The 23,183-nt window shown below is 45.1% G+C and overlaps 1 protein-coding gene across 2 annotated transcripts in view; it reads right to left on the minus strand.

Annotated features, from left to right (window-relative positions):
- The window catches only part of RANBP17 (RAN binding protein 17), a 1,522,743-nt gene that overhangs the window by 320,470 nt on the left and 1,179,090 nt on the right, over nt 1-23,183 (minus strand). For both annotated transcript variants that reach the window (XM_078653359.1, XM_078653358.1), the window contains exon 23: nt 5,489-5,703. In XM_078653359.1, coding sequence (XP_078509485.1) covers nt 5,489-5,703 — 215 coding nt within the window. The remainder of the gene's footprint in view (nt 1-5,488; nt 5,704-23,183) is intronic.

A 23,183-nucleotide genomic window follows, 5' to 3' on the forward strand; every position in this document is an offset into this window, starting at 1 on the left:
AATCGCGTCATAAGGGGAAGGAGTCTAGTAGCTAGCACCCAACTCAAAATCTTATAGTCACTGGTGAGCATTGACAGCGGCCGATATGTAGCTGGGTCCGTGGGGTCCTTCCCTGGCTTAAGGAGCGGAATAATAATGTAATAATGGCCTCCCTAGTCGAAGTCGGCAACACTCCCAACCGCTTCGCCTCCCTATACATGGACAGCAGTCTAGGAGCCAACGCATCCAAGTAAGCCGAATAAAACTGAATAGGCAACCCATCGCTACCCGGAGTTTTATTACGCGCCAACTGTTTAATGGCGCAACTAATTTCGGGAATCGAGATATCCTGTCCAAGGGAGTCTGCCTGCTCCACCTCCACCACCGGCAGCTCTAAGTCCACCAAGAACGCCTGCATGTCCCCCGCCCCTTTCTGCAAGTAGCTCGTATAGAGGGCAGCATAAAAGGACCGAAACCGTTCGTTTATTTGATGTTGCGTGTGTTCCAACACCCCGGAGTCAGAGGTCAGCGCTAAAATAGGGATACATCTGGGGAGGGGATTGGCCAGCCACGCCAACAAGGTGCCCACCTTATCACGTTCGGCATGCACGCTGGCCAAATAAGCTCTGTAATCAAAGCACCGTAGCCGCTCCACCACCGCCGCTACTGCTTCCTTCAGGGTCCGGAACGCATCCTGCTCCGCAGAACCAGCAGAGTGGTCTAGCTCAGCAGCCCTAAGGGACGTCTCAGCCACTTCTATTTCCCGTAATAATAGTTTCCGCACACCCACCTGCTTAGTGATGCAACCCCCCCCCCCCCCCCCCCCGGGTCACTACCTTAAAAGCGTCCCACTCTACAGCCCTTGTCGTGGCCGTACCCTCATTCTCAGAGAAATACCTCTCAATTCCCTCACCCAGGTCGGCTAGGAAGATCGGATCCTCCAATAACTCTGGGCGCAAGCACCACGTCGGGATAGCAGAGGGCTCCTTGGCCCAACAGAAACTCACTAGCAGTGGGTTGTGGTCCGAGATGGTGCGTGATAAATTCTCGCTATTGGCTACCATAGCAGCCAATCCCGGACTACACAAAACCACATCAAGCCGCACGTTCAAATCATGTAAAGCAGAGAAAAAAGAAAAATCCCGCTCAGCCAGGTGTTGAGCCCGCCAAACATCTACAAACCCCCAATGATCCTGCCATTGGGCCCGGACCTTCGCTAACTTATGAATCGGGGCGCCAGACAACGGGGGGTGGGACCTTTCCAACATCACATCCACCACAGAGTTGAAGTCTCCCCCCAGCATCACTGGATTTATGAAGGCCACAGATAAGTGTTAAAAAAAGGACGCCTGCTCCACATTATGGGCGTAAATACTACAAAGAGTCACCTCTCGTCCATGCAGTCGCCCCTTCACTGCCACATACCGGCCCTCTGGGTCTGTCAGCTGTTCAGTCATTTGAAAGGGAACCCCGGCTCTAACCCAGATCAACACTCCCCGTGCAAATGCTGAATAAGTGGTGTAATAAAGCTGTCCTCGCCACCTACGCTGTAGCGCCAGCCTCTCCACCCTAGTTATATGGGTTTCTTGTAAAAACACTATCTGCACGCCCCTACGCACCAAATAAGAATGGACTTTATATCTACGCTGCATGGAGTGCAATCCCCGCACGTTCCAGGTCACACATTTCCCATCAGGTAACGGTCCCATAACGCAAATACAAAGGAATACACAAACACTCCCCACCGCTCCTTAGCCGCGCCGGCCGGTACCACCCCCACCTCCCCCTTCCCAGCCCCCAACAGTCCCTCCCCACCCACATTGTCAGCCACCCCCGAGAACAGGCACTAACGTAGTGAATCCCATCCAAACCAGCCCAACTATCGCACAACGATGTAAGGCTTATCTAACTAGGAACCATCCAGTGGGGTTGGTTAGAGCCCAGCAAATAACCCACAAACAATCAATACAGCAACCAATTACCGCCCCAGAAATCCCCAAAAGCTATAGCCACCCCACAACACCCCCCACAGCCACACCTTCTTCACTCACTTAGGCAGTACTCCGATACATCCAAACCAGTAACAATCTAGGATGACGTACTGCTAGCCCACCCCAATAGTCCTTTCGCAAAATATATAAACCACAACTCCTCCCCCCCCACCCCCCACAATTTTTACTCATCCAGCAGTCCTTTCGCTGTTCCCGGAGTAACCAGCGGCAGACGAATACTGTCCAACGCTGTAGAATCCGCTCCAGATTGACCCCTGTCAGTGTCCGGGCCCGACCTTCCTGATGAAAGCAGCAGCTATTCACCAGATATCACCGTCACCGCTTTCAGTGCTTCCCTGCACTCAAGGTCCGTTTGGGAGGTAGATGGTTTCCGCACGCCCCTCCGTCGACGCCTTATACGTTGCGACCTGCGGGGCTGTGAGTCTGCAGCTCTAGCCCGTTCCTCCTGCTCCAGACCATCTTTGCCAGCTCTGTAAGTTTCCAGCCAACCCCACGCATCCTCCGGCGTATCATGAAAGTGGGTTTTCCCATCTAGGATTATACGCAATTTAGCCGGGAAGAACAGGAAGTACTGAATCCCCTCCGCTCGCAATTCCTTCTTGACCGCCTGGAAGGACGCGCGGCGCCGCTGGGTGTCAAATGAATAGTCCGGGAACAGCGTGACTTTGCTATTATCAACCTGAAAAGAGCCATCTGTTCGCGCCTTCTTTTGAAGCAGGTCTCTGTCCCTAAAATGCAACAGACGCGCCACACCCATCTGGGGTGGTCGACCCTGCTGTGGGGGCCGCGCAGGGACTCGGTGCGCGCGTTCCAGGGTATAGAAAGTCGATAAACCCTCGAGGGCCACCACCGTCCGCAGCCAGTCTTCCAAATAGCTCACCATATCCGATCCCTCGATTTTTTCCGACAGGCCCACCACTCGGATGTTGTTCCGCTGGTTCCTCCCTTCTGTGTCCTCAGCTCGCTTTTTAAGTACTGCAATCCGGTCCAACGCCCCCTCCATCTTTACGGCCAGCGTGGTTTGCGCAGGCGTGACCTCTTGGACAGTGTCCTTCACACTCTTAACCCTATCGGACAATTTTGAGTGGTCAGCTCGTAGAAGGCCCAGCCCCGTTGCCACCTGCGCAAAGTCCTGCTGCAGGGCAGTGCGGGAATCCGCTATAGCTACTAGGATCTTGTCGAGTTGCTGCTGCAGCCCCCGGTCAGTAGGTGTGTCGTGTGGTCCCTGTTCAGCCTGGGGTGTAGATTCAGCGTCAGAGTGTGGGTGGTGTTCTTCTTTCCTCGCCCTGGGCTTGCCCATGGTGCCGATCGCTGGCACTCACTCACAGGGTCCGTGGTGGTGAAGCACCCGAAGAACAACAGGCGGCGGGCAGGTCCTGTCTCCAGATCCGACTAGGCAACACAGCGACTCACCGCAGCACAATCTGCTCACTCGAGTGCCACGTCTGCCCAGGCAGTTCAGCATTAATAGGTCCCGCAACCCAGTGGACTCCCGAGCCCGGGGACTGCGTCACCCTCCACGGGTCTCATTTCAGCATCCCGTCATGCCGCAGGATTCCCGTGGTGGAGCCTCCAGTATGCCCCGGTGCCCCTGGCACTACAGTTCCCAACGCTGCCGGCGTGCACCAAGCGTGGGTCCTCCCCCTCACTTCTTCTATGCAGACTACGCTGCCTCCCGGCGTCCCGCGGTGTCCCCGGACCAGGCCGCTCGCACTTCCTCACGGCGGGCAACAGGGGGGCCCAGGTCTGGGTCGCCACCCTCCACTTCTCGGCGCACCTGGCTCCGTGGTTGTCCAGCCACCACCTCTAGCTGCTGCACCAGCAGGAACTGCCTCGCCCCTTCCTGGGCCGCCTGGCTCTCCCGTGCCGCCCGCACCAGGGCCCAGCCATCTCCTCAGCCCCAACACTCCCTTCGCAATGCCCTGGATGTCTCAGGGAGGGGGGGCCCCTCCGGAGCCTCCCCTGCCGCCACCGGGCACTGTCAGTACTTCAGCTGCCCTCGACGGGCTCAGAACCCGCATCAGCGCAGGCTGCCTCCCTTCTTCTGCCACAGCGCTCGGCCCTCGTCAGTGCTGCCTCATAGTGGAGTCCGCTCTGTTCCGCAGCGGCGACCGGGCAGCAGCTCCTCTCACAGTGGCCCCAATGCTCCAGCACTGGTGCGCCTCCTCCGCTCCCACGGCAAATCCTTGCCGCTCCTCCGCCAAGACCGGACTCGTTGAGCCCGTCACTCGCGTTGTCGTCTCAGGGCCGACTCAGTACCTGTCGCTGCCATTTTGAAGCCACCAGCAGTCCCCAAATCAGCCCCCAAAACTGCTCCGATTTCCCCCTTTCCGCCGTTGTGAGGGGCGAGAACACTCCGGTTCGGCTCCCCCGCTTCGCCCATCCTCGGTTGGCGCGTGAGGGGGTCCAGGGGTCAAGTACTCAGGAGAAGTGCGGGTTTCATTAGCGGAGCTTGGCGCTCACGCTTCTCCTCGCCTCGGCATCCAAGCCATGCCAAAACAATACTCTTTCATGCTTAGGGTGACACATAAATTATGCAAAAAGAAGCAGAGAGCCAGCCCTCGCTGAAGAGCTCTTATGAGAGTACTGTGTAACAACCAAAGTAAAAGGGCCAGTAGCTATGGGAGGTTACAAATGAAGACAAGGCGGTACTAAGGAGAGACTAACAAGCCGATTACGGAATCAGAAGCCAGCATTTACGAAGGACATTGAAACAATGCAATATAAAATATGGGTGGAGTTTCAAGTCCATACTCTAATACTGCATGCCTCGCAGAGCAGCGAATGCGTGCTGACTCTAGGCTCGACCTAAAAAGTACAGTGCATGTGAGCAAAAAAGATGTTTATTTAGAACTACATGCAGAGTTTCTTAGTAAAATGCTACTTTTTCTTAGTTGTCCCTTTATGTTAGGAATGATCTCAGATTTAGATTTGCTTTCTTTTTTTCCTGTCGGCTAAAAAGAGGTTGGCAGTTAAACATTGTACATTTTGAAAAGCCTGTTCAGAATAGCGGATGCCTACGGACCCATATATAACAATTCAATTTCTAACATAGTATTGGGGACAATTCAGTTCTACAAATTATTTTCTTGTTATTTTATGCTCAGCCTTTAAAGTTAGTAAACCTCACACGGTCAAAAGCAAATGAACATATTTTCACAACAGAGTGAAATTGTCAGTTTAGCACAAAACCTGGCTAGAAGTCCTTACATAGTATTGCTGACAGGTATTTTCTCTGGCTTTAACAATATACTCATGTAAGAAAGTGTAACAATTCCCTTAATTACCAAGGCCCAAAATGGAACAGTGTCATATAAAGCTTACCATACTAACTGAAAGCAAATCTTAAACAATTGTGCTTTGAACTTCACACTTCACACTTTCAAATTTCCTCAAAACCCGAAAAGGCATCACTGAATGGTTAAATATGAAGTGCTGTAAAGTAGTGTCTAATAAATACTTTCTCAAAATAAAAAGTCACACGATGAACAACTTACTAGAATGTCACAATGAGATACTGACAGCAGCATTTTGACGAAGGCCTGTAGTACGTTGTCAAAGTGGTTGTCCCCATAGAGCTTAAAAACACCAAAGCTGACATAATTTCCAGATAATGCTGCTTTGAGGGCGCAGTAGCAGATGGAAATGCCCTTGAGTTTCAGTGGATAAATTTGATCTTTTGGGATTGTGCCAAGGGATAAAATCTGATTACCTGTTTTTAGAAAAGATTAAACAAAATTAAGAAAATAAGCATAACAATTTAACACTAACATACATTTTGAGGTTTAATACCATTTGTTTTTATTTCTACCGAGATGTTTTTAGAATGAATGAATGAATGATTTTCTTGAAGAAGGATTACAGATACATTAAGAATGTTCCTATGAATTTTGCTCTTGCATTACAATACATTTCCTCTTGGAATGAATCATCTATTTGATTTGATGTATAAAATTTAAATAGCAATTTTAATCTTACAAATAGGAGCCCCTGAACGGACAAACAGTGTGAAAAAAAGTGCAATCGGTTGGAAATCACATGAGGAAAATGTTATGTACCAGCATTCGCCTCGTGACAAATACACACAAACAAACACTGACGTTAGTTTGGCATACATATTCAAGCCTGAATGAATGAATGAATGAAATGAGATTTGTATTGCGCTACTTAGCCCCAAGGCATCAAGGCGCATCAGATCGTATAGCTGAATGAGAGGTAAAACCAGATGTCGACTATAGTTAGGCTTCTGGGTAGAGCCAGGTCTTTAGGGCTTTGCGGAAAAGAACGAGGGACGCATGGCCCTTGAGTTCAACTGGAAGCATGTTCCAGAGTTTCGGGGCAAGGGAGAAAAAGGCCTTAACGGTTCGGGGAACCGACAGAAGGTTCTTGTTGGCAGAGCGCAGAGCCCTGCCCGGGGTATAGGAGGACACAAGAGACCTAATGTCTTCTGCACCGGATCCATGGAGAGCACGGTGGGTAAGACACAGAGCCTTAAAGTTTATCCTGGCCTGCAAAGGAAGCCAATGAAGGTTTTTTCTGATGGAGGAGCCTGATGACCGCCTGGGGGCATCAACAACGAACCTAGCTGCCGCATTCTGCACAAATTGTAAGCGTTGGACCAGCCTCTTATTTATGCCTAAATAGAGGGTGTTACAGTAATCTAACCGTGAGGAGATGAGAGCTACCGAGAGTTGTTTCCGAGCTTCCAAGGAAGGTAGTGTGAAAGTTTTCTCAAAATCCTTAAGACACCACAACAGGTGGAAACAGTCCTATTGACTTGCCTGTCAAAGGAAAGTGTGGTGTCAAGAATTACACCCAAATTGCGAGCAGCAAGAGAGGGTGTGGGACAGGTTCCAAGGGCAGACGGCCACCAATCAGCCGACCAGACCTCCTGTTTACCTCCGAAGATGAGGACCTCGGTCTTTTCCCCATTTAATTTAAGGAAGTTATTGGTCATCCAGCCTGCCACTGCCTCCATGCAATTCCTAAAATTTAAAGCCGCAGTCTCCACAGATTGAGAGAGGGAAACCATAATCTGGGTGTCGTCAGCATACGACAGTACTTCCAATCCGAACGATCTTACTAGCCTGGCAAGTGGGGCCACATAGATGTTAAAAAAGTGTGGGGCTCAAGGATGAGCCCTGAGCGACCCCACACTGCACAGGCTTAGCGGGGGAGAGGAAGTCGCCCAGTTTAACCCTTTGCTCACACTGATTGAGAAACGACGTCAAGAGGCTCAAAGCGGGCCCATCCACTCCCATCTCACTGAGGCGGGTGGCCAGGATGGTAAGGGACATGGTGTCAAATGCGGCTGTGAGGTCGAGCAGGATCAGAAGGGTAGTCAGACCACTGTCGACCTTAGCGCGGATGTTATTGACCACCACTGTGAGGGCTGACTCCGTACTATGCGCCTTCCGAAAGCCATGCTGAGAAGAATCTAGCAGGCTAGAATTATCCAGCAAGGCGCTCAGATGGTAGTTAAGATGGGCCTCGAGCATCTTGGCGGGGGCAGGAAGCAGGGATATGGGACGAAAGTTTTTTAGAATAGCAGGGTCTAGGGTAGCCTTCTTCAAAAGCCTATACAATATTTGCTCTTAATAACTGAATATCTAGTGAAAAAAGTACATACTCCACTTTTCCTGATGGAAATTACTTAGCTTGATCAGCATAGGGATGTTTCATACACACAATTTAACAAGATTTAAATTTGATATGGGAGAATGTCATGAAGGTTTAGGGTGTTCCCTTCCCATTTACTATAGCGTCCATCTCCATTTCTGCTGGCTCAGGACACAAGCTTTTACATAGGTTTTTCCCTCAATGTCTGCAGAGACAATGGTGTTTTAAGCCACAGAGTTATAAAGGTGGTCATATCAATGGTATCCTTAAAACCAATTAGAGAAAGAGTAGCTTTCGGTTCCACAAGTCAGCATTTATTCATATGTGCAATCACATCTGGTGCCACTATTTGAATTCAGCAAATATAGGATCAGCCTTGGGGTGAAGATAATTAAAAGGGTCGTACAATTAAAGTTTTGGATAAAAATCTGCCAATTCACTGTTTATCAATGATTGTGTGAACTATTTCATGCAGGTTTGTCTTAAATTATGTGTGTGCCTATCAACTTTGGATAATGGTAATCTTAACTTGCTATGTATGCTATATTTAAATCTTCTAATGAAACTAATTATGTACGCTTCTGTCGTTTTCATTGTTTCTAACCTACAGAAAAGAAACACTGTAATAAAACACTGCAATTGACCAGCCCATTAGTGCGGAGTTTTGTCTTAATCAACAAGCAACTGAAAATAAATCTCTTTAGATGCCCATGGGGTGCACCTCTCTATTGGTATCTATCAGGAGGCTCTTAAATTACAAATACCAGTATCTTGTGCAAATGGCAAGATTCAATAATCAAGCAAGAATTATATTACGCGACTTTGTCCTTGTCAACCCTTGTTTCACAATATTTGAAATCACAACCTGGGGCCAAACAATGTTTCATTTGACACTGTAGAAGTAAATACAAATCACAGTTCAATTGGATCTCAATTCATTAGTAGTTCTGAAAGATGTTCCCCATATTCATCAAGTAGTATATATTACTTTGAATGATCTCTATTTGTATGTATTTCTAGGAGTTTGTTACCCCTTCTGTACCATTGTGAAAAATAAAATCCAAGTCCTAGCTTGTAATTTGGAATACTCTCAACTCCTCATCCACAAACTAAGGTAATATCTAGTCTGCCACATTTCGGCAATATCTTAGAAGTACAGGTTATTATCAGCTACATAATTTTCTGGATAAAGACTACTGTTTGGATCTTCAATCAGGTTTTCCATCAACAGAAGTGCTAAGACAACCGCTCAACCTCCCGGATGGGGAAAGACAAGCCGTTTTAAACTTACTAGATTTATGAATGATTTATAACACTGAAAACTACAGTTATACTTGATGAGTAACTGGACACATATCTTGCTGGCACACAGGAAATATTGTGTTAAATGGACTCAGCCACTTTTTTGTGGTAAAAACATAGAGACTTTATCATTTTATTTCCAAACAACCATAAACGTGTTGAGTCTTCTTAACAAACTCTTCAAAGCCATAAAATGCAGCCACAGAATCGACCACAAGGGGTCCCGACACTCCAGCTGAAGAACATACAACTCTAGCTCGGAGGGCTTTAGAGAATGATAAGCTCTCCTGGGGTCATGTATTCAATGACCAAGGAGATTTATTGCCATTTTTTCTAAATGTTCATGGGGTCTGCTGCACTCCCTGAAGCCTCCCACAACATTTGAAAAATTGCTTTGCGGCGCCCCAACTCTTCTAGTCGCACCACAAACATCTAAAAATATAAACCAAAAGCCATTGCAGGGCATTATGGAGTGTCCCCCCTGAGGGAGCAGTGAATATGAAATGAGTGGCTACTCAGTGAATTTAATATTCATCTTGTTGTTTTTCTTTTTTCATGGTTGGGTGCCCCACTACCACTTTAGGCACCCAACAATTGTAGGCAATGTTTTGGGAATGGGGGGCGCTTCAGGGCCTCCCTTAACAGGCATCATCCAGGGTATGAAAGGAGCCATCTTTTTTTTTTAAAGTGGGTGCCCCAGATCCATCCAGGGCACCACAACCTTTAGTGCTCTTGGGGCCGCGAGAGGAGGCCCACGGCCCGGCAATCTCCTTATTCAGTACCCATCCAGAGTAGCAGAGAGAGCAGGTTTGGGTAGGATGCTTCCTATTGGCTGAGAGTAGCTTTTCCTTTGCTCCCGCCCGACTGACAGCAGCTTTTCTTTTTGCCCCCACCCACCCAGGCAGGAGCAAGCTACACTGTCCCGGGAATGGACCCCAGGACACTGTAAGTAATCAGGCCCCCCATCCCCAGGGAGATTGTATAACTCTGGGTTGGGGTCTGCATGACCCCTTCCCAATAAAAGGGAAATAGGCCTCAGGGATGGGGTCACTTGGGCCTTCAAAAGTCTCGGTGAGCAGGGATGCACATCCCCCTGCTCATATTCTAAAAAAAGGCTCCAGCTCCTCAGGCACTGCGCGACATATGGGGGGGGGGCATTTAAAAAGGGAAGGAGACCACCTTTTAAATATTACTTAAAATCTATTTATCTCCAGTGGATCTACTGTAAAATAAAAAAAATAATTAAAAAAACCAAAGGTGGACCTCCACAACCAGGCGAAGGGGATCAGGGTACCATGCCCCCTATATGTATTTTTTTTTAAAATTCTCAGAACAGGGAACTGAGCCCACGAATCCTAAAATGGTTTTCTGTCAAATTTGATGTAACTCCATTCAGACATTTTGGATGCAGCTGTGTTTAGTTTTCCTATGGAAAAGTGCATCTGGATAAGGCATTTTGGGACCCTTCCCTTTTCCTCGACCCCCGCTTGACGGATAACCCCAAAACTTTCTAGGAAGGAGCTCAGGTGGATGGAGCTAGTTTTGGAAGATTTAGTGAAGATTTGTCGAACGGTGAAAAAGTTATTAGCAGACCAAACAATCTATTTCCTATGTAAACGTGGTCCTAACTATAACCACCCATATGTGAATAGATACAGGCACAGTGCCAGTCACCACTGTCTAGCTATGGTTAAGTTATGCTTTCATTCGAAATATGGGGCAGCCGGGGTGACCTCCGGACAATTCACCAAGGGAGCTGGGACTCTCCGGGCTATGCCCTTGCATACTGCAGCCACCCAATTGAAAAGGTGAGTCTCTGGAGACTTGCTGCCTGGCAGTCGATTGTACTGTAATGTGCGGCGGAAAAGTGCCAAACTGCAGGAGCTATGCGTTGCTCTCAAAAATGAATCTGAGGACACCAAATTAATTTTTAGCCTCCTATTTTCAAATTCTTTCACTTTTACAGAATGTTTTAAAATTTTCGATGTTACATTTTGTTTCTTTATTTATAATTATTTTATAAAATCTGTTAATATTATTTAATATTCTAAACAGTCACGGACCCCCTGAGTAGGCTTCATGGACCCCCAAGGGTCCACAGACCACATGTTAAAAAATGCAATGGAATCTGAAGTTAGAATTATCCATCAGAATCCTAGAAAATATTTTTAATATATGCCCTCCTTACACCTATTAAAACCAGATATGCTCTTTTAATTTGTTAACCATAACTTTTGCAAACATAAGAATTTGCTTTTCGAACATTTTAGTAATACATTTTTGATTGACTCTTCATAACTCTAGAAGGAGTGGAGGCATGTGAGCATGCATTAGCCCTTCTGTTTTTTTATTTAATTTAATTTTTTTAAACATACCAGGTCATCCCTACTCCTTTGAAAAAAATTCTTTTTAAATCAACACACATATAACTACTTTTACTACCTAGCGTTGATGATGTAGTATGATGTATTGATGTATGATGTGGTTTTTACCATAATATAGTGTTCCACAATGTAGTGGACTCGCTTTAGCGGTTTACCTTCTGAGAGATCCTAGAGAACTAATCTAGGTCTTTTCCACTAGCATTTTTTCCCCCTCCAATGCTGAATTGTGCAAGGATAGCCTGTCTCCCCATCTTTCTTCAGCATTTACCTTGGTCTTCTCTTTAAATTATTGGGAACAGTCTGCACAGTGAAAAGACTCAGATTTTAGTTGAGGACAGAGAGGAACAATAGCTACCTTCCATTCAACAGTAGTAAATATATTTTACATTCCTGTAAAGACAAAAGGGTCCACAGACAAGTTTTTTTCTCCTTCCCTTCTTAAAGAATAAGTTACTAACCTTCGTTAATGCCTTATCTCGTAGATACAAGATCTAGTCTCAGATTCCTTACCTTTGAATTATCCCCATGTGCCAGACTGGATCCACAAACTTTTCTACAGCAGTACCTCTGTGCGGCAGTAGAGGGCATCAAGCTACTCCATGACAATCTCGTTCATCGGATGCGACATCAACAGAGTCCATATAAGCCCTCCCATGGCACGCTGACAGCAGTTTCTTTTTAAGTACTTTCCTCGCTAAAACGCAGAGCCACGTACGAAAATTGCTATGGAAACAGTGGGCCCAAAAAGAATCTTTTTTTAAAAAAACGTTTATGTTTATTGAATTTTTACCAACAAAATGCAGGAGAGTGCATAGAAAAGATCTGGAAAGAAAAGGAGAATCAATTTGCAGAGCAGGGGGGATGGGTGGGTTGGTAAGGAATTCGAGGATAGATCTTGTCTCTAGATAGGGCATTACTGAAGGTAAGTAACTTACTCAACTAATAGAGACGTCTAGAGGCGAGTCTGCGAACGAATCCCACAAAGATCCTCAACTAGGCTATCTGGTTTGTTATAAGAAAAAAAAGAGAAGGAGACCGGCTGCCAGGAAGGGAGATGCGAAAGAAGACATCTCAACAAAAACATTTTGTAAAACCCCGTATGGAGCTGAATCCGCAACTGTGCACAAAACATCAGAAAATGATACCATGGCAGAAGAATAAAGCGAGCTGGAAAGAACATGCCATATAAACCTAACACTGCATCGCTCCCCTTAAGTAAACCGGGCCAAGAGAATGGTGTGGAGGGCCAAGGACAATAGCTAAAAAAAAAGTACTGATCCATAGCCCCTAGCCATAGAAACAAACAATGCAGAGCGCTCCAACCAATAGTTTAAGAAAGCACTGCAAGCAATAACGGCAATTAAGGCCACAGAATATGAGTGGTCAGAAGAAAAACAGTTTGAGAGAGAGAGAGAGAGAGAGAGAGAGAGAGAGGAGCTCTCTGGGACTATCCAACGTAGAATCCGCAGGGGGAAGGGCGTAGCCCGTACAAAGCAACGTACAAGCAGATGTCTATCCAGGACATGAAGAAGAGCGCAACAACGTGAGCAAAACACATACATCTACAGAAATAACACAGTAAAATAAAATGTGCCTAAGAAGGGTAAGTATAAACTGCCACACATCTGTCATGAGCTGAAGATGGAACAAGGGCAAGCAGATAACCAGTCACAAGGCCCGTATAAAAGAAATGAAGGGAGTTTGAAATCGCACACTCCAGAAAACAAAAGAAGCAAACAGAAAACAACACTACTGACTGAATGTATATGAGCAAGCGACTGAGAAAAAGAAAGTAAAGACTACTACAGAGGACTGTAAAAAGGGCAAGCTGAACAAGGCCAACATAGGGAAGGCTTAATTAGATAACTAGTCTCCATCTTAAAAAGAAAGAATAACAGGAGAACAGACCTGGATAAAGCAGCAGACCAGATGGAGGAAACAGTATAGACTGACCAACGACACAAGTTAAGGTCCAAACCAAGTAACCAGTGTGAAGAACTGAAGTAACAGATGGAGAGGCAGTGCCTCCAGCCTAACAAGCGTAAAGGCCAGAAGCAAAAAGAAAGTGCCCGTTTGCACAGGATGACCTGTGCCCGGATAACAAGCCATGTAACTTCATAAGTGAGGATTCAGAAATCATCCAAGATCGTATTTTGTACACTAATGAGTTCAAAGGAGAACAAATCCCTCAAGGGGTTGGAATTGTAATCACACTTGCGAAAAGTAAAGGAAACTCCCCAGAAAGAAATTCGAAGGACTCACCAACCTAGAGTGGGTGGTCAAGGAAACAGAACATGAAAAATAGCCACAACACCCAAAAAAGGGTAGAAGCTCGTCTGAAAAAAAGCCAGGTCAGTATCCTAACATTGGAGTTGGTATTAGAGGTGTAATGGAAACATCTCCAACATGCACAAAAAACGTAGTCAAGAAGGGAAAAGTAACTACAGCTTTGCGCAAGGCAGCAAATTAAAACAGGTCATGCAAAAGCATAGAAGAGAAAGGGTTCGCAGAGTAGGCTAAACATGCCAAGATACAGACAAGGTACGTCAGCAACGAACCTAAAGAGAGAAAGAGAAAGGGCAGGGGCCCTTCTTGCCCGTGTATAGCAAGAACTAGCATTAAAACTGCTAATGTCTGAAGAGAGTAAGAAGGAACACCACCTAGGTAAAAATCCGTGCCTTGCGTCTGATAGGAGAGAAGGCAGCAGATAGAGTGGACCCGGTTGCTAGCGTGAAGAGACACTCGACAGTTGGGGGAGGGGTGACAAGAAGACCCACGTGCATCATCTTCAGACTTGAACCACTGCACCAAAGCGCGGCATGTGGAGTCCCGCAGAAAGGGCAACATTGTGTCAGAAACATATGGAGGATCTTCTGTAGGCATATAGACGAAGTACCCTTTGGGACATGAAACAAGACGACACTGCATTCACACAATACCATGAAAATACAACTAGAACTTGGACAGTACCACTCTGAGGTGATGAGTGAAAAAAGTAGTCAAGGGGCACCGCCCTAAAAAGGGTCACACATAAAAGGAAACAAGGAGACCTTCCCCAGAAAGACTGAGTACGCGGAAAAGAAGAGGACGGTATAGCAAGCAGGACCTAAGATTTCGCTTTACCCTAACTATCCTGAAAACAGCACAATGCAGAGTCAGCTTGAAAGCCAAACAGATGATTACCATCGAACGGCATGTCCACCAAGGTGGGCTGGACAGCCTCCGAAAAACAAGAGGTGAGTAGCCAGGCATGCTGGTGAAGAACTAGTGAAAGAGCCATGGCTCATCCAACAGAATATGAGGTATCCATGCATGCCATAGCGAATCAGCATTGTATCCGCCTGGAGGCCTTCTTGGAGTAGCTGGGCAGGAGTAGCTGAGCAAGAGTATCCCGGGTGTCATCAGGGACTGAGGGGGAAAAGGCGTGAGATGGAATCTCATAACATCTTAGAAAAACGGCCTATAACACAGCTGGTATTAAGGGACTGTAAAGTGGAACTGGTGGCAGAAAAGATATATCGACCAAGAGCATCTAGACTTTTAGCCTCCCCGATTTCGGGGGATGGCGTAGCAGCCTCAACCACAAACCTGTATGGAGTAGGCTGTTGGAAGAGACTAAGCGTGTCTCCAGGGGCAGGATAGTGCGTATGAGCTATAGAACAGTCCACGGAAGGCCTTGAAATGGGTATAGCCCAAGAGCCTAACATAATATCAAAGAGGGCTTCACTGAAGGGGAGCACAGGCTCGGCCCCGATCTAGCCCTGATGAAGCACTCCAAGCAGGGGATCACTGGCCACCTCTACAGAAGGAAGCTGCATCTCCAGAATCACAGCAACTCTCCGCAAAAGCTGAGCTAGCCTAAGTAACAAGGCTAGGAAGAGAAAACAAACCAGAGGATGGTGAAGATTCGAGGCCACTAGCCTCACCAAGGCCAGACACCCAATGAAACTCCTGAGGAGGCTGGACTGTGTTACTCGTGTCATCACCAAAATACTGTTTCCTGAAGGGAAAATAGCATGGGGCTCCTCTTAAGGCAGAGGACGGTAGCTGAAACAGAACTGTTCTGCCGAAGTCGCTCCCAACTTCAAAGAGGTGACACCTTGGCGTAGGGGAGGAGAGGCATAGTCGCAGCGTTCAGCACCATCATGCCACAGGATCCAACAGTGAGGTCACAGCTGGGAACTCCAAAGTGCTGTGCACCGGAGCCGAGATGGATTCGATGACGAATCCAGAGGCCCTCACTGACACCAAGGGAGGTCCCGCCAGCTTGGAGTCAGGCAAGGCTTCTCCGGCCTCCTTGGGGCTGGGACACGCACCAAGGGATGCGGAAAAACAAAAATAACTTGAAGGGAGAGATAGTATTCCCTTATCGGATCCAGACGAAGAGCTTCAGGAGCTGGCCCTAAAGGGGTCCTTGAAGGGAGAATAGAGTCGCGATCGATAGAGACCTTCTATTGCTGCACCGCTAACAGAGTCATGCGGCGCTCCTGCTAGACAGACAACTGAAGACATGAGCCGCACCCTTTAGAGTCACGATGCATGCCCAGGCACCACATCCAAATAGTATGAGGTTGCGGGGTCAACATCATAGTCCACAAGACCCTGTAAACATCCAGAAAAAAGCACATTGTATAGTCGACAAACGTCAAAATAGGCCAAAAATAGCCAGTGGTACCACACTCCAGAACCGCGTAGAAGCACAGAAAGTAAGAAACAGACATCAGCGCATCAGGGAGGGCTTATATGGATTCTGTTGACGTTACATCTGGTGGATGTCATAAACATAGAGTCCCTTGGTGCCCTCTACTGACGCGCAGAGGTACCGCTGTAGAAAAGTTCTCGGACCGGGTTTGGCACCAGGGGATTCAAAGGTAAGGAATCTGCAGCTAGACATCTCTATCAGATATGAATGTTTCAGCCCTTAGAAGTTAATAAAAACCTCCTTGTTATTTTGGAGATTACTCTGGCCACTCAGCTCCGTGAAATACTTAAGAACTGCTTATTTCGGCAACGCAAATTAAGGGCAGTTTTGCTGCGCATCTCACTTTCTCATTGTGCGTTTTCCAACATTCAGCAATCTATTCCCTCCTAGATCACCACTACACTCTGCAATTAGCTCAGAATGCTGCTAATGGCCGACCTGTACATACTTAGATATACTCTGCATGCCAGGAGATCTCTTCAATCAGTTCCAGCCCATATTACACTGCAAATGTTATGTATCTCTCTCATATATTGGCACTAGCTGACCCCTTTCTACCACATGTATTATGTCACTGCCTATTCAAATGTAAACTGAGGAGCTAGACTCAAATGCTCCTCAGTTTTTTGTATGTTGGACAGAAGAGTGGAATGGAAGTACACCTCTCGGTTCAGACTACTGAAGTCTGAAATCAGCTTCCAATCAGTTCACACCTCTAATCATTTTTGTCAGACTTTAAAGAAATACTTAATGTACATCTGAACTTACACTGTATGTTACAAAACAACCAGAGCCTAGCCATCTTTTCTAGTGACTAGTATTAGTTGAACCTAAATGCTTCTCTCTAACTGAGGGGCAAAGCTGTCCAACAATGAATATGCATTACTCCGAGTACAGGTTCAAGCAATCATGTAAGGGAAGATGCGAGTAGGAACGCGGATGAACCACACTAAGAGAATCCTGCCTGACTTACACCAGTGAAAGTACAACTGGGGCATCAAAAGAGTTTATGCTCTCACCCACTGTAAGAATCTCCCTGGTAAAAACAAGTAAACCATGTTTTATCGAATACTCAAACAAGTAATCAAAGGAGAGGCAGCTTGCCTTGCTACGGTTAGGTAATGTATTTCCATTTGTTTGGGCCCAGGAGTACTTTAGTTAACAAGTATAGCATGCAGGAGCTGAAAGCTATGTTCCACTTTTCCAGTTGCCTGCTTGAAAGTCATTTGATCAGTCGAAGGAAAAATCTGTCTCTTACGACCGTTCACCGGATACCAGGCAGGGGGATTGTAATGACAATTTTCCACGTCCAACAATGAAATCAGACATAATTAGCAAGGATGGAAGTCTTCCCTTTAATTATAAGTTCTACCTTTCTTCATGAATCCATGATTAACTTGGTTTCAGGACAGCATTTCCCATTCTTTGGATTACACAGGAAATAAGTAATTCCACGCCTGAAAGTACAAAATTGTACTAAATATCAAGCAGTCACATGAGCTTTCAACCATACACTGCTGATCATTGGTCACCAAAGTGAGACTCAAACCCACAAAAAAGAAGGAGCATCAGTGGTGCAAAACTGAGATAGCTAAACATGAGATTTAAAAATATTTCATGATAAATAAGGTGGCCTGAAAAACAACCAATGCTATATCGCTTATCAGCGTTACGGCATTACAAACTGAGTTAAATTATTACTGAGCAGAGCAGTGAAATAGTGGTTATCACTATTCAACAAGCAGGCAGTCAACTGAACTGTCAATGAGAGTTTTCGACTCGCTCAACTATTCAGAATTGTTGCCATCTTGCTGTGGCAACCTTTACTTGGCATTTTCAAATTTGAAGGCTGCCTTAGATGAGGTGGATAGTTCCAAACATATCTTCTTTGCTCAAAAAAGGTGTAGAGTAAACTAACAGATATAATGTTCCTACTTCATCAGTGTAAAGCACAGTTAATTTATGGGACACATGGGAAACTACCTGAATTCAGAAAGGCTGCCAAAGGGACCTGCCAGGGCTTTGTGTTGATCACTAAAATTATTTCAATATTTTCATCTGAGATAGGTTTCAAGCACTGCAGTTGAAAATGGTCAAAGTATGAAGCTGACTGGCAGCAATCTTGGCAACAATTAGATCAATCTCCACTAATTCTAGGCCACATTCAATGATGGACGACAGGTAAAGATCTCAACATGAAGGAAAAACAACCGGAATAGGGTTTCTTGATACTGGGAATATTCCCAAAAACACTTCTTTAAGCATAGATAGTCAATGCTACTGTTATTTCCAACAAATTTAAAAAAAACACATCAAGATCATGTCAGATTTATGGTGGCAAACAATGTCATCCAAGTTCTACTCTACAAACTCAAAAAAGGGATCTGGGTTGTGGTTTATCTATATTAAAGCACGAGTCGTGCATCTTAAGAAGGTTAGTACAGTTTGTTACTAACATGTCTCTTTTTATACATAAGGCTTAAATTAAATCCATGTTATTAATGTATTACTTTGAAATCAGTTGGGTTCATGGTTTCTTCTTTTCATGCAGGTATTATCACTAAGCATGATTCAAATGCTTAGCTGTGGGTAGATGTAACTGACTCTTTAAGTACTCAAGGCTTTCTACTCAATCCCTGTTGTATATCTGACTCGTATTTGGAATGCAGAAGTGTGCCAAGTGTTAATCAACAAAAATCTTTTTGAATCATACTCACTTGGGAATTTCATCAGTGCAACAATTCATGCAATAAGGCAATCACATATGACTGAACATTTAACATACGACTGAATATGACCGATGAATATGACTGAATCCCTGGCTGCATACTTTCAAAAGAGAATGATCAGGCTAATTAACAGATTGATTCAATTGTCAAAATTTGGACCTAAAAATAAACATGGATGTTGTAAGTATATCAAAAAGACCTTCAATACTACTACATATCCTCAGACAAGCTCGGTAACGTGGTGCAGGTCTGTGCAGCGCTCGGTATTGAGAAACGGTTACTCGACATTAGACAACATTTGCGATTCACTCAGGAGACCGCTTGACCATTGCAGTACCTCAAGGATCACCGGTTTTTATACAAAATGTATATTGATGTTACACAGTTCAAGCTAGAATGCAGTTATCTCTACCTATGAATGCAAGGACGCGCACAAATGCCTACATATGGCTAAATTCTCCCAGAACACTGTATGAATATGCCTGCTTACTAACATATAAAGCACTGCCTCAAATTAATTATTATGCCTTGTAAAAGTAGTATGTTCTATGGCACAATATGCTCAAAAATAATTGTCATATAAAATGGCAATGAGCTTTCTTCACCCTGCAATCACTAACTCCAGAGAAAGCATTAGTGCGTACAGGATATTTTAAGACCACAAAACTGAACTACCTTTTAAATTGAGCACTCAATAACTAAGCATGAACCTCTTATTAGGGAAACATTCTAGAGGCTCTTAGGAAGGAAGGTCTAAGTCTATTGCAAAATACGCTAAAATATTTCTTTCACCCAAATGCTATCTGAACTACAATAACAAGAAATTGTTTTGTACTATGGTGACTAACCCCATCTCTGACCCCAAACAATAACTGCTAGAACTGCTGTAAGGAGCTGCAAAATTAAAAACTTACATCAAAGTGAATCTTGACAGAAAGCAGCTAAATAATGGAAGCATATTAGAAGAAGGAAAAGGCTGGGTTGTTTCTAAAACCCAAAGAGCACAGCTTGCAGTTTGAGAACAAACACTCACCACCTTTCCATCCCGAAGGCACAGAGCAAAACAATTTCAATAAAAGAGGATGTACAAGTGCAACAAATGAAAAATGCTAAATTGTTTGACAGAGGAACGGTATAGGCATGCTACTGCTTTCAACTACAAGATTACAATGCAAATATTAATTTCTTCTGACGCGGAGCTAGATTTTTCTATTTAGCATACATGTACTTGTAGAATTATACACAAAAATGTATAAACTTAAAGCACAAGTTACTACATGTGTAACGATATATCTGTAAGAGACATTAGTTAGTGATAGATTCCTTACCTTAGAATATCCCCCAGGCATCAGACTGGATACGGAAAGTTTTGCTTAGCAGTATCCTTGCGCGTCAGCAGGTGGCGTCCTGCGGCTCCACGTCCGTCACTGGCGTCATCAGCGCCGAGATGACGTCATGAAGAGTACTTAGGCGCCACCCATGAATGCTGACGTCAGTTCTGTACACGACTTTCCGCGCCAGGAACGCAGAGCCATGCAAGATACTGACCATTGGTGCATAAAACTAGGGCCCCACAAGGGGATGACCTTAACCCTAATCAGTTCGCAGAATGGGGAGGATGGGTGGGGCAGTTAGGAATCTATCACTAACTAATGTCTCTTACAGATATATCATTACACAAGTAGTAACTTGTACATCTGAAAGAGACACGTTAGTGATAGATTCCTTTCCTTAGAATAGATAGCCCAGCAATACCAACCCCAGTGGTGGATCTGCAAACAAAATTACACCAGGAAGTCACGGAGAACAGAACGGCCAAAGAAGCCGTCTCTCCGGACTTGACTGTCAATGCAGTAGTGCTTTGTAAACGTGTGCAGCGAGGCCCACGTAGCTGCCTGACAAATGTCCTGCATGGGAACGCCGCGTCCCAAGGCAGTAGTGGCTGCAGTTGCCATGGTCGAATGGGCACGCAGCCCCACAGGAGGCTGCTTCTTGGCCAAGGAGTAACAGGCTTTGATGCACTGAACGATCCACCGGGAGATGGTCCATTTGTGCACAGCCCGAGTTTTTGGCACCCACGTAGCCGACAAAGAGCTGATCATCCACCCGGAACGGTTGTGTACGCTGTAGATAGAAAGCAAGCGCACATTTTGGGTCCAGACGGTGGAGCCTCTCCTCTTCCCTGGAAGGATGCGGAAAGAAGGTGGGCAAAGTGATGGTCTGCACGATGTGGAAGGGCATGACAACCTTTGGCAAGAAAGAAGGACAGGTCCTTAAAACCATCGCAGAGCACTGATGACATTGTGCGTTCCCTTTGGTGGAGAATAGATCTAACCAAGGCTCTCCGTTCTTCAAGAGAAGAACATGGGAAGAAAAGAAGATCTACAATGGTAGAACATATATGCTGTTCAGACAGGCAAATAGTGGAAGCTTCGGGAAATAAAGAAGGGCAAGTAAAAGGCCCAAGTGATGAAGACAGTAAAAATATGCGCAGACATAAGTATGTGATGTGTGACGATGCCTCTGAGAGTGCAGAGATAGAGAAAGTTGTAGTGCAGATTTTGATACTGGCGAAGAGATTCAAGTTAAAAGAGTAAAAAAGGAAGACAATACAGGATCTGAGAGTATAAAAAATCCTTTGGGTGAAAACATGTTTGACTCATTACTCATAAAACATACTTTTTCACCATAATGGTCACCTTCTCATCATTTTGTTAAATATTTAGAATACTGGATCAGAAGGGGAATCCCAAAAGAAGTTTGGATTAGAATAAGATCAGAGTGCCCACGACCCATTGTGGATAATAAGGTGTTGATGACACCAGAACTTGATTCGAAAATGATTGCCTTTATTGCGAAAGGGGGCCGTGAGCCAAGGAAAGGAGCTTAAATTCTTGTCAAGACAGGTTATTAGATATAGTTGGCCCAGTTGGCGGAGGAGGCCTATGTTGGTAATAATAATATTGATGTACAAGAACTTCGTGAATGGATTCAAAGGGTAGTATGCTTATTGGGCAATTGCAATACGGCTTTTTCTATTGAAACGAGAAACAGTTTATTACTTAAAATTGCACCTAAGTTGGTAAACCTTGCGGTTAAAGAGGAAGGACCTTTGGCTAAAGGCCTTCTTTTTGGTGATGAATTTATAAAAGATTTATCAAGGTATGTAGGGGCATTTAGAAGCCTACAAAAGTCTCAAAGAGGATAAAAAAGGATTTTTAGTGAGCGTGTTTTTGGCTCGGCCGGGAGAACGAGGAGCCGATTCCCAGGCCGAGGTCAAGGAATCACTAGAGGCTCTTTTACACGTGGATTCGGAGGAAGAGGCTACCAGGGTCAGCAATTTTTTCCAGGAGGATTTTTTACGCAACGACAACGTGGAAGAGGAAGATTCAATAGAGGAGAGAGACGAGGCAGAGGCTCAAGTGGTAAGTCAAGGTCTTTCTGTTATCCACTTAAAATTGGGCGGCAGACTTGGCCAATTTTCTGAGATTTGGAGGTCAATAACAAAGGACCCTTGGGTGTTAGAAACTGTTCAAGGTTTCAGGATAGAGGTTATAGCAAATCCAGTACAAGAAAGGATATCAAATTGAATGCTTTTCATAAAAGAGCAATTGAAACTAATAGACTTAGAGGTTCAAGATTTAATAAGGAAAGGAGCAATAGTAAGAGAGAGAGAGACAGTGTGAAGGGGTTTATAAGCAATATTTTTCTAGTGGAGAAAAAAGACAAAGGGGGCATGCGCCCTGTAATAAATTTATGACAGTTGAATGATTGGGTGGTATATCACCATTTCAAAATGGAGGGAATACATCTATTGAAGGATATGTTCTTGAAAAGGAAATTGGATGACAAGATTGGACCTAAAGGATGCTTATCTTACAATACCAATATGGAGAGAACATCAGAGATATTTGAGGTTTGTGTGGAAAGACCAGATGTAGAAGTTTGTGTGTCTACCTTTCGGCCTGTCATCTGCACCGTGGTGCTGCACAAAGGTACTTCGTCCGGTGGCGGCTTTTCTGAGAGAGGGGTGTATGAATGATAACATATTTAGACAATATTTTGTTAATGGACCATACGATGTTAGCGATAGAGTTGCTAGAGTCTCTAGGTTTTGTAGTCAACAGAATGAAATCTCAATGTGTACCCATTCAACAAACACAATTTTTAGGGTTTGTGATAGATACAGTGGAAGCAGATTTGAACCTTCCAAGGGAAAAGCTAAAGAGAATTCGGAAGGAATTAACAAATGCATTGAAAATGAACAGTATTTCTTTAAGAATGTTGGCTCGTGTTGTAGGACTCCTGTCATGTACTATTCAGGCAATTTCTCCAGGTCCTTTACATTACAGGACACTACAGAGGATGAAGGCTTTCCATTTAAGAAATGGTTTGAGATAATCAGAGAGTTAATTTGGTGGCTGAGGAATATGGAAGCGTGGAATGGACAAGCAAT

Source organism: Lissotriton helveticus, chromosome 7 (assembly GCF_964261635.1).
Source record: "Lissotriton helveticus chromosome 7, aLisHel1.1, whole genome shotgun sequence".
Lineage (NCBI taxonomy): Eukaryota > Metazoa > Chordata > Amphibia > Caudata > Salamandridae > Lissotriton > Lissotriton helveticus.